General features: G+C 34.5%; 1 protein-coding gene across 4 annotated transcripts in view; it reads left to right on the top strand.

Moving 5' to 3' along the window:
- LOC106882784 (acidic leucine-rich nuclear phosphoprotein 32 family member A) overlaps positions 1–10,990 on the top strand; it is a 38,420-nt gene extending 27,430 nt beyond the window's left edge. Inside the window, exons 1-8 of one of the 4 annotated variants that reach the window (XM_014933569.3) lie at positions 1,816–2,270; positions 6,205–6,348; positions 6,461–6,580; positions 6,699–6,852; positions 7,640–7,741; positions 7,859–7,911; positions 8,247–8,313; positions 8,443–10,990. In XM_014933569.3, coding sequence (XP_014789055.1) covers positions 2,217–2,270; positions 6,205–6,348; positions 6,461–6,580; positions 6,699–6,852; positions 7,640–7,741; positions 7,859–7,911; positions 8,247–8,313; positions 8,443–8,534 — 786 coding nt within the window. In that variant the 5' untranslated portion in view covers positions 1,816–2,216 and the 3' untranslated portion in view covers positions 8,535–10,990. Of the gene's footprint in view, positions 1–1,815; positions 2,271–6,204; positions 6,349–6,460; positions 6,581–6,698; positions 6,853–7,639; positions 7,742–7,858; positions 7,948–8,246; positions 8,314–8,442 lie in introns of those variants that run through there. The other 3 variants (XM_014933568.3, XM_052974198.2, XM_089365904.1) reach the window with 3 other exon arrangements.
- The last annotated feature ends 1,570 nt before the right edge of the window (positions 10,991–12,560 follow it).

The following is a 12,560-nucleotide window of genomic DNA, read 5'->3' as shown; positions in this document are numbered from 1 at the left end:
AGAAAATGAAAAACAGGCAGTAATAGATTTTAGATTTAGTGAGACAAAATCATATAGTTTCATTACAACCTAATGATGTAAAAGAAGAAAAGGAGACAGTTTTGGAAAATATCAATCATCATGCTGATGATGCTTTGCGCCCTTTCATTATCTTCTGTTTAGCATGAATGTTAAGGTATTGGTGCTGTTGAGTTGGAAATGCAACAAATAGGGTAACCTTCCTTTTTTCAATATCTTTTTATTTGTAACTTTGTTTTGATTTAAAGAATTTCTGAAGTCAAACTTTCAACATGTTTATATGTTAAACATCAAGTTTAGACTTTGTACAATGTTATTTGTGAAATGAGACCCCCCCCCAAAAAAAAAACAAATACCAGGTAAGTGAAGCCAATAATAAAAGATCATAAAAATTTGCTTAGGATACTTGTAATCATTTTAACAGCCATGTTAAGCAATTATTCTTATTCCTTTAAGTTCCATTAGGAAAAGTTTACATCATTAATCTTCAAAATATACAGAAAAGATCAATGGTTAGTCTGGCACACTAAGAAAAATTATAGATACAAAATATTTGTCTTATATATTTAAAATGATAATTCATCTATAAACTGACATGAAGTATTTAGGACATAATGACCCAAAATATCAACTAACTTATTCTGGATGTTAATTTAAAAAAAAAATCCATGTAATGAAATAAGATCTTAATCCCTTAATTTTGAGAAGCAAATTTTAATTCAACATTTGTGGGTTGTAACAAATGTTATATCAATGTTTTTCATTGTAGATACAATGTAAATACACATTTTATTTCCAGAAAACTTTTGAAGAGAACTAGAATCTTAAATCAATAAATGAATATAAGAATATTTAACACCTTACAAATTTCATATGATGAAAAATACAATTAGTGACTTCCATAAAATTTGTAGCTTTCAACATATGAAGGATAACTGAAAACTGTTTATAACTAGAATAGGAAAATTTGAAAGTTTCCCCGGAGAAGAAAACAAAAAGCGTTTTTCTGTTATCTCGAACTATTTCTTTTAGATTGCTACTTCAAGAGGAAGCACATTTACAATTATAGATATGTAAATCATAAATTATATTATGTTTAATATTTTATAACACAGTAAAAGAAATTCACTAAATATTAAAATTAGATGTTAAAAATTTGTGACAACAAATAAGAAAAACATTAATTTAAATACTTTTACATATACTTCGATGAAAATCTATTTTGTAATTTAAGAAACACCAACACTAAATATTTGACAGTTCACATATGCACAACATGTAATATTCATTTTATTTTCAAATTAGCGGTTGATTTCCAATTATACTGGAGAATAACATTCTATCATTTTCCCGTAAATTTTCATTAAAAATATTTTTCTCGTTGGTTGTATTATAGAAATGTCAATGAAATAAACATTTCTCCCTGATGTGATGGATACGTTTGGCATTGTAAAAGTGAAATAAAACGATACATCAGAAGTAGATGGTGCTCAGTGGACATTTAAAACTATATATAAATACGTCTATTTACACACGCGTGTATATATTTTTCCTATTAGTACATTTTCGTACTTTTAAATAATATTTTGAGGAAAGAAAAAAGTGAACAAAAAAATGCCGTCATCCGTGCTTCTTCTCATTGGTTGGTTAATAAGCTTCTCTGGTCGAGCGACTGAATGCGCTGATTGGCTGAGTTACCATGAATATTAATGACACTACAAGCCCGGCTGGAAATATCAAATATTAACCAATAAGACTTGGCTTGTATATACCATTGATTGATCAACCCGCGCGCTCACTTGCCTATTAAGCTACCAGTAAGCAAGGACCGCTTGCGAAAGGCATACACACACATATGTATACATACATATATATCTTACCCAGTTAAACGTTGCAGGCCTTAGCACTACTACTACTACCGTCAGCCAGGCCATAGTTTAAAAAGCGCTGCTCACTCATCAGTACTAGCACACAGCGTACATACACATATATATATTGGTAGCATCCAATCAGTCAACGACAAACGTTTAGACAGGCCGTGGCTGTGCAGTTCACCGCCATAAAGAAAAAACAACATAACTAGCAACTAGCCGATAGAAAAATATTGAGACCAAACAGAACCCGAAAGGGGTTAGTGACGAAAAGTGGCTACAATAGATAATAAATCAACAGCTCAAAGCCAACACAACGGCTGCACAATGAACATGCGAAAAAGGATTGAGCTGGAGAAGCGGAATCAATCGCCGAAAGAGGTAAAGTTTATTTAGTTTTGTCCCGATTTGTTCTTGATTGTTTAGTGTCCACGCTCATTCAGACATCCATTTATTCAACTAAAGTTGAAATAACGCGTTGACTCTACATATTTTCATCTTGTTTGTTCCGCGTGGATGTTTCCTACCTATCATTAAAGATGCCGATAATCTGGACTTGTTTTGGTTAATTTCTTCGTCTTTCAGAGCAATCAGTTTTGTCATTTCTTAATGTTATTCAATTACTTTTGTAAGTTTTATATAAACACGCATTTTCTGCGTATCGATGCAATGCTTGTTGGTCACCTTCTGGTTCATTATGGTCGCCCTTACTTTCTCTCCATGTGCTTTCATATTCCACAATTCTTTAAAATGTGCATCCATTTAGATCGTAGTTAGTAAAAACTATTTATCCACTCATATTTCCAAATTACGACTCCCTACAAGGGTATTGTAGCCTTCTTCCTCGGCGCCACACGCCGGCATTGTATAATAATAAAAAAAAAAGGTTAAATATGGCGCCTTGAAAAACTTAACATTTACTTATTGCTTTGCAATCTTTTTACAAGCTTACACTTTCTCTTAAAAGGTTATTAAAGCTATAGATTCACGCCAGTCAGGTAGAATAAATGGTACCTGTCTCCTTTATAGATTTGAAAGTATGTTTTGAATATTTTCTTTGGCATGTTCACCAAACTTGAATTTTTAATTCTACAAGAACCGACATGGTGTAACGGACTAGATAAGGTGTCTATCTGCTCCTTGTTCTAGCTTTTCCCCCTCCTCACTTCTGAAGACGACTTAACTGTTTTCTTCCTTACTTTTTCTTCCCCCCGACCATCATACATGGAATTTTGGTTTTTGACAAGAATGTTAGTGTTATTATAACGTACGTTTAGGGAAGTGGGGGAGGGAGGTAAATTAGATTGCATTATTATTATTTTTTTTTTTGCGCCGAGTGGAATGGTCGGATGTTTTTCTCGTCAATTCCACCACGTTCTAACTGTCCATCTTGCCTGTTCTGCTGTAAAACTAAGACAGCCTCTTCTCGGTGCACTTGGTTTTTAATCTTACAAATTCAGCAGTAAATGCGATTATCATCACATTGATATTTTTTCCTCCCCCCTCAATTTTCGTACGTGTTTTGATGGATTCTGAGGCTGTATCTTTGAGTAAATGTTCTTCCCTCTACATGGTTATAATCTAAACACTAAATGTGATCTTCGACAATTTGAAATTTTTTTCTTGTGATGGAATTGTGTAGTGATGAGTTGTTGCTAACGGACTGCCGCCATCATTGCTGTGTGTATTCTGACGGCGTAAGTGTCATGTCATCAATAAAGCCATGTTTACAGTAAGTAAGCAAAGATAAAGAGAGCCAACTCACAAAGAGCCACCCTGCCCTAATGTATGGTGTTTGAATTTTTCGCCTCAACTGTCAAGAACTTTTTGTTTTCGTTGTTATTGACTTACTAAATCTGTGGTAAATCTCCCATTCCATAAGAAAAAAAAACGTTTTCATTTGTGTGTGTGTGTATATATATATATATATATATATGTTATATTTTATTTCATTTCTCCCCGACATCATTTGACTGGCGGCAGCAAGGATGGTCATTTCACAATTGTCATGCAGAGAAACTTAAAAATTTGGGAGATTGGTTTCCTTTTGTTAACCATTTTACTATTTCCACATTAAGTAAAATAAAAATTAAAAAAACCTTTGGAATATTTCAATAATCTATATGAATAAAAATGCTGAAGAGAAGGTCTACACCTGGGTATGTATCTCCCACCTGTACAAGATGAGGAAGAGGGATGATGTTGACTTGTAAGGTCGCTCTGCAACTCACCCGGCGCCATGTTGAAAGGGCAGCAACTGCAACTTTTTTGTTATTTATTTTATTCAGTGTCTTTTACCGACTGAAATACCTTTTGACATTTTGTTGTCGATTACTCCCGTTTTACCTTTAATAGATCAAAGTTAATGTTGGGATGGGGCTGACAAAGTAATCATGTATACATAGGAAATGTGTTGTGCAATCCCTGTATGAGAGAAAAAAAAACATGGTTTGATGGTAGGTTTTTGGTTGCTAAGCATAGCATGTTGATCGACCGCGTAGAGGATCCCCCATTTCTTAATGCAATTATTAGTAACCGTATTGTGGTGGTGGTTGTTGGTGGTTTAGTTTCCAGGTCAGTCCCGATCGAGCACTTATAATTAAATAACATTCCAGCTGTGACCATCCCATCTTATGTATATCGGGGACTAACATTGTCCTCTGTGAGGGGAAAGATCCGTCTGCTATTTCTAGCAGGTCGAACATTCGCGTAGAGTCGTAACCGTATGTGGTAGTAATAGCAACACATGATGACCTACATTGCGTCAATAACACTAGATGAAACAATTCCAGTTTATGTTGAACTTAGCTGAATATATGTAATAATAAAATTGTAATGATTTTAAAAAAAAAAGGTTTTTTTAAAGACAAATCTTTTGCTATTTAAATAGTTCCTCTGGCTGATTAGATAAGATCTGAATTTTTATAATTTGTGATAAATATTTTTTTTCTACTAAAATTAACTAACGTAAAAAAATACGATTTGTTTGGGGTTTTTTTTTTTCTTTTGCGCCTCAGCAACATTGTGTAAAGGCATCATTACATATTGGAGCAAATTATGTGGGTTGGGCGCCATTTTGGCATCGTCTTCCACGCTATTCTTAATCATTATAAGATTATTCTCAAATATGAGAAAACTTTATAAAATATAAAGGATTAAGAAAAAAAGAAAAACAGCCAATAGCTATATAAATTTTTTTTTTTTCAGTCCACAAAATTTGAACAAATATATTTTTTTTTTTTATTTTCAATTTATTTTGATTTAGAATCAGACTTACCAGAAAGCTTTAATGTTGTATTTAGTGGAGCCCCTAAAACTGTTGTAAAATGTAACGAGACCAATTCTTTTTTGCCTTTTCTGTGTCATTCCGCCATTGTTGGCTGCCAGATTACCTCCCGCCGCCGCCGCCTATATGTGGGAGACGTGTCTCGCTCGACATTTTTCTTCTGTAGTAATCGTTCGTTTTATTATTAATATCGTAGCAGTACGTGTTCAATTGATGGAGAGACCGACCAAAAAGCATCAGCTATATACTAGTTAGTATCATTAATTTTTTTTACAAGTTAGAGATGGCCTTCCATACAAGGAATTTTTGGTTTGTTGCTTAGTGCTGTGTAATTGTCTGCCTCTCGCCATCAAGGTCGTATAACTATATGAACGGGGCTCCGGCTTGTTGGTTGTACTAGTCATGTGACTTACTCTACTCTGACTAGATTATGTTAATGAGGTTGTGCTGCCTGTGCACATCTTCGATCCTGCTCGCTTACCACGTTATCTTTTTGGTGGTACATTAACGTGGCCTAGTATTTTGTTTGGTTTCAAGGCATTGCAGGATTGCCAAAGAAATCATATTATTAAATTTTTGCTTATACTTCATTTAGTCATTAGAGTGTTATTGGGATCATTAAGAATCTCAATGTGTTGAATGTTTGTCTTAGTGATACATTTTCTTTTCTTAATGTCATTGCATTTAAGAGCAATGAAATATACATTTTTTAATGGCAACATTATTTTATACTCTAGTTTTCATTTCCTTGTCAGTTATTTTAAAGTAGCAAAACAAAAAAATGCAACCGTCCTGGTCTGAGGAGTTGGCACTCAGGACTAAACTAGCTTCGGTATTGAGTTAAGTCCCTCTAGGTTCTGGGTTCAAATTCTTTCTGAGGTGGTAGAATTTAAAGAAGTATGCCATTATGCATTGCATCTCCTTGCGTTTAGTCTAAAAAGAACTCCTTCATGAGACGACTACTGGTCGTTAAGTTGTTGCAATTTTTATTTTTATATGGTTATTTGAAAACAATGCTATTATTTTCAGGTTAGAGAGCTGACCTTGGACAATTGCAGGGCTCACGAAATAGAGGGTCTCACAGATGAATATGAAAACTTGGAATTCCTTAGTTTAATTAACGTTGGTTTAACATGCTTAAAGGGTCTCCCCAAACTGGAAAGTCTTAAAAAGGTTAGTTTATTATTTTTTTTCCATTGAAAATTACCATTCTTCATCTCTCCACAAGTTGTAATCAAATGTACCATCAACTCTGTTAAACTAATTCATTTTTGTGTATTTGTAGCTTGAACTCAGTGACAATCGCATATCTGGTGGTTTAGAAAAATTGCAGGAGTGTACAAAACTTCGACATCTTAACCTAAGTGGAAATAAAATCAAAGATGTTGATACTCTTAAACCTCTTGTAAGTTGTTTCAAATTTTGTTTCCATTACATAATCTTGTTTACTCAAAAAAATCTCTTTATATAAATGTAGTAGTTGCGAATAGTTTGGTGTTTCATAACTGCTTTTCTTCTTACAGGCCAACTTGAAGGAATTGTGGAGTTTGGATTTGTTTAACTGTGAAGTAACACAGCCTGAAAACTACAGAGACACTTTATTTAAACTTATTCCACAATTACAGTTCCTTGATGGTTATGATCGGAACAACAGGGAACAGGAAGATGAAGAAGAAGGTACCATTATATTGCTTGAAATCCCTTATTCTTTAGACATTGATTTCACTGATCTGCAATGCTGGTTGATTCCTTCCATGAGAATAAGATTTTTTATTTTTTTTATTAACAAATCTCTTTCTCTTTTACTTGTTTCAGTCATTTGACTGCGGCCATGCTGGAGCACCGCCTTTAGTCGAGCAAATCGACCCAAGTACTTATTCTGTCGGTCTCTTTTGCCGAATCGCTAAGTTACGGGGACATAAACACACCAGCATCGGTTGTCAAGCAATGTTGGGGGGGACAAACACAGACATACAAACATATACACACACATATGTATATATATATACATATATACGATGGGCTTATGTCAGTTTCCGTCTACCAAATCCACTCACAAGGCTTTGGTCGGTCCGAGGCTACAGTAGAAGACACTTGCCCAAGGTGCCACACAGTGGGAATGAACCCGGAACCATGTGGTTTGTAAGCAAGCTACTTACCACACAGCCACTCCTGCGCCTATGTTCTTATTTGTATGGCTTTATTAAATATACGGAGAGTTTATTATAGCAGAATCAATAGAGCATTGTAGTAAATGCCTTGCTGTGCTTATATCCTTTTTAAGTTTCTATAGCCTTGTTAGAAATTAAATGCTAGAGAAATTATCTCGTTGAAGTTGAAGCTGTCTTCATTTTATCTTAATGCTTACTGTTAGAAGATTGATTATTTGAAGTTATTAATTTGGCTGCTAATTAAACAAATAATGATTTTAGCGAATCTAATTTTGCAAGTACTTGGTTTTCAGTTGAAGTGGACTACGATATGGATGATGAAGAGGATGAAGAAGATGATGAGGAGGATGAAGAAGAAGATGAAGAGGAAGAAGACGATGAAGTAGATGTTGAAGGTGAGTTTATCAGTAACAGTTTATGGACTTAGTTAAATTTTTGTCACTCGTAATAAATGTTTTGCATAATTTCTAGCTGTTTTTACTTATTTGCTTATTTTATTTTTTTTCTTATAGACGAAGTGTATGACGAAGTACAAGACGGAGAAGAGGAGGAAAACGAAGAAGATGTACGTCTAGATTATTTGGAAAGAGATGACTTAGACGTTAGTATGATAAACCTAATATATTATACAGTCAGGCATAACACTTGGAATTTCAATGGTGTTTCCTGATGAAGCTTTTGCATTGCTGTGAAGATAATCAGAGTCAACAGCAAGACCTGTTGAATGCTAGCCTGGCTCTAGAATAGGGCTTAATCTTAGGTTTTAATCTTACATGAATTTAATATATCTGCAGTTCCTCCAACCTGTGTGGACTGCATTTTTTAATTGGTAACTATTAAATGCTTTAGGAAAATTTCACAAAAAGAGTTTATACTTAAATATTTCCTTTCTCATTTTAGGAGGATAGTGATGGTGCAGATTTTAAACCTGCTGATGCTGATGAGGATGATGAAGAAGAGGAAGAAGGTTTGTATAATAATTTTTCATTTTAGTGAAATTTCACTTTTTTTTCCTTTCTTCTTCACCACTTAGTCATGACTTGGTGTGCTAATAATTCTTTGAAGATTTGATGAGTTTGATATTTACTCTTTTCAGAAGAGGAGTCAGAAGGCGAAGAAGATCCTGATGCATGTGACCAGCGAGGGAAGAAAAGAAAGCATGAAGAAGAGGAAGAGGAAGATGAATAATTGGAGACCTTGTAGCCCTTCTGGGTCGAAGTGCAAAGACTGTGTACAGTATTGTTGATGGAAGCCCTCGCCTCCCCAGGTGGGTGGCAAGGTCTGCCACCAGCATATCGTGTGTGATGATGCATACCATAGTACTACCACAAAATAAACTTTCAACTTAGGTCATTCTAACTACACATAGTGGTGGCCAGCATTTCTTCAAGATTTGCCCCCTGTCCATTTCTCCTGAGTCCAGCCAATTTATCCTGGTACCACGGGTACACCCTTCCTATTTAAGGTTTTATCTTTCAGGGTTTCATTCTACTTAAGTTTTTTTTTTTATGCTGCTGCTCATTGCTTTATTGACCCACCCACTCTCCTTAGTTTGAGGGTTATATTCTCACACTGCTGTCTTTGGTTTGAATATTGCTGCTGTCTTCTCCTTAGTGTTTCTCCCTGCAGCCAATGTCATATGCAGTACTATTATGTAGTATATTTACAGCATATATTTTCTGTTTATGCATAATAAGTTCTGAAAGGCTGTCTTGCAAAATTTTCTCCAATTTGTATGATCAAACATTTGACTAACAAGGCCAAATCTCCACCCAATAACTTGATCAATTCGTATATTCTGTTTGCCGATGCTAAATTTAAAGAAGCCTACTTAAAAACGTTTAAGGAATATTTTTCACCTAGTTAATTTTTAGGGTCATGTTAGAAGGCCTGGTGAGATGTATAACTTTATATTGTTAGTTGAATTTATTGGATTAATTTTAACATGTGGGTTTTAGCTAAATTGTTTTCTGGCTCAATGAGATTTAAACAATAGTTGCAGTTGAAATAAAATTATTTTACATTAGTGATTTTATTTCTAGCAGCTCGAAGGAGCATGGTATGCAGTTGAAAATTAAACATCATTTATAGCCTGTAGGGGATTGATTGGATCAGTGCCTTCTTGTAAAAAAAAAAACCCCTGCTTTGTGCAGCACTATATTGCCATGTGAATTTTTTAAAAAACTTCTGCTGAAATCCTTAAAACAACTGTTGCTGGACAATTTTTCTTCTCTTTAGATATGATACTTTGCTATTGGGTGTGTCTGGAGATGTATTTACCGTGTGTGCCTAATTTAACTGGAGATTTGTTTGGGGGCTCAAAAATGTTAGTAAAGATCTGCTCTCTATTTGAATCATGGCCAGTGTTAGGATTCAGCCCTTTTAATGTTAAGCATTCCATTACAAGCAGCATTAATTTCTGGTCTCCCAACTCTGCTTGTTCCCAGTCCTCTTGCAACTCAGGTATCTTGTTGCTCTTCCAACTCTGTAGGTCAGTATTTCTAGAGACCAGCCAGGGGCTAATCTACTCAATTGAAATTCAATGTTACAAATTTTAAGTCTTTAAAGTTAGGTACGTTTACATTTAAAGGACTTAGTTTTGAGTAATATTCTTACTTGTGTGCATGCATTTCATAGGGCTCTTTTTGCATATAGGGACTTTTTTCTTTTTTCATGTCACAAATTCTCAAGTCATTCAGAATTTTTCCTTTCTGCAAGTACTACTTTGATGACTGTTAAAGCAACCAGGACTATTGTAAAATATCCCCTATCCCATTGTATAAAGTTAACCATTTAATCTACTGTTCAGCCTGTATAATAAAGTTTCATCATTATAATCCAGCTACACCTTTCATAGTTCATGGACATGGAGCAATCAATTTGTTTTAACAACATGTTAGTAGTACTTGGGCTGCCTTTCAGTTGGCACCAACAAACGTGATTCTTACATATACAGGGATGTTTGTTGCTGTATAATTTTATACTTTAGGTATTGGTTCAGATTTCAGCCTTGTTTATAAATGAATATAGTGCTTAGTTAGTGTTGGTGACATTATATTGTCTCAGCAGTATAAACACATGTGCATTGTTGCAGTGCCTGATATGGTTCCTGATTGTGATTCTGGGTGCCTCCAGCAAGGTAATAATAATAGTTGGGAAAATTAAAATGACTTCTGTAGATTAAAATATTTTCTTTTCCACGTGGTTAGTTGAATGGCCTAAGATTTCAAACCCTTACAGGTCAGCCCTTGCGGCCAGGGTTGTTCCTTCCTAATTTGTACAGTAAAGAGATCCATTTTTGTATCATGTGGGTTGGTGTTGCTGGTATTTGTGGGATTAAATACCTCATAAGTAGCTATAACACCAATTACATTATCCCCTATCCCTTCACACTTCCTCTCTATTTTCTCCCCCAAATACTCGTCTTTTTTTTTTTTTTTTTAACCCCCTCCGTTCTTTAATTTTCATTGTAAACTTGACATTTTCATACATGGCAGCCACACACCACTCCAACAGGCTGAATTCTGAACCAGCATCATGAAGACTACTCAGGAGTTTAGGCACATTCTCCACCTATCAACTGACCCTTCAATCATTGTGCTCTCTCTTTCTCTGTTGCAAATAAAAAGATTTTTATATATAAATTTCTTGTTTCTCTGTTTGTTGCTGTACATAATTGTTGATAAATGTTTGTCTTAGATTAAAACTTACATCTTTTCAGTATTATTTGTTTGTAAATTTAGATTTGAAATATAGAGGCCCATAAGTAGTACACTTTAGTTTTGCTGATGGATGTTAGGTCTTTTTCCATCATTCTATACAAGATATTTATAAATAAACATTTTTAACCGTTTTTGGATTATGGCTGCTGTGATAAAGATTATAATCAGCAATCAAACAAGAATGATGTGATGTAAGTTATTGAAGGCTAATAAGTCCTTTGAATGTGTTTCTTGTTAGTTTTTCAGATAATTGATTGCATCATGAGATGATAGATGTTTTGATATTGATCTCTTATTGTTAGGTGTCCTATTGTGGATGCTTACATAGTGCCAGGCTGAATTTGAACTTTGAATCCTTGTTTTTATACTAAGAGTGTTAATGTCATTCATGTGGACTACTTTATATTAGAAAATAAGACTCTTTGGGATGAACGGTGTTCAAAATGAAATGTGTAATCAGATAGTTTTCCATACCGGAAGACAAGGATTATAATCTGAAAAATTAAAACTGCATTTTTTTCCTTTGAGTGACAGCTGCTTGTCAAGTTAATAATGTTGTGACTAAATAGAATCTTTACTGGGCAAACCTAGCAATGGGCTGGTTTTTGCCTCGGACCTGAGCAAGTAGTAAAGTAGTATGAGGTTTCTATCATCCTGTAGTAATATTGGTCCTGAAAAGTGAACTCGACTCATTTACACATTATCAACTAGATGTCAAAATTTATTTTGAGACGTAATCTGAATATTTTTTGTTTTAGTTTAGGTCTATGATCGGTAATTTTTCAGATTAACACCCGCACGATCTTCACTAAGGTTTTAGGGTCAGGGTTAAGGACGAATTCCCTAACACCCTAGTGAAAATCGTGCGGGTGTTAATCTGAAAAATTACCCTATGATCAATAGCATTCCAGCTAATGACCACCCCGTATTTTTTTCTGGCATGAAATGCCACCGATAATGTAAAATAACATGTAGGGCAGTAGGGTGAAATTTGGCTGTTATCTCTAGCAGTTATAAATACCACAGTGAGGTAGGCTTCACAAAGTTCGTTTTATTCATCCAAGTATCAATAAAATTATTGGGTCTGAGATAATTGACGAAATCTCTATCTGGAAAAAAAAAAATTGCAAAATTTAATCGAGTTGAAAGAGAGAAAAAGATACGTTAAGGCGAATAAGAGATTAAGACGAAAACCGTTATCTTTTCAATAGCAGGTCAACTGATGTCGATATCTATCTTCTCAGCTGACCAAATTATACCTGCATACATAGGTTTGGTGGGAAACAGTTTTAATACTCGAAAATTTGATTATAAAAACCTTCCGATTTATTTCAATTCTACTAATGCATATTACCTTCCATAAGTTTTCAAAGTGAAATTACTAAACATATTTAGTTCCTTCGAAGGAAGATGGAAAGATAAATGAAAACAACTTTTTAATTTCTCTATCGTACTTTCTCTCGTTCTCTCTCTTTCCCCACTCTCTATGCAT

This window comes from Octopus bimaculoides, chromosome 18 (genome assembly GCF_046866305.1).
Source record: "Octopus bimaculoides isolate indiv1 chromosome 18, ASM4686630v1, whole genome shotgun sequence".
Classification (NCBI taxonomy): Eukaryota; Metazoa; Mollusca; class Cephalopoda; order Octopoda; family Octopodidae; genus Octopus; species Octopus bimaculoides.
The sequence above is the reverse complement of the archived record's forward strand: the minus strand, read 5'-3'. Positions and strand labels throughout refer to the sequence as shown.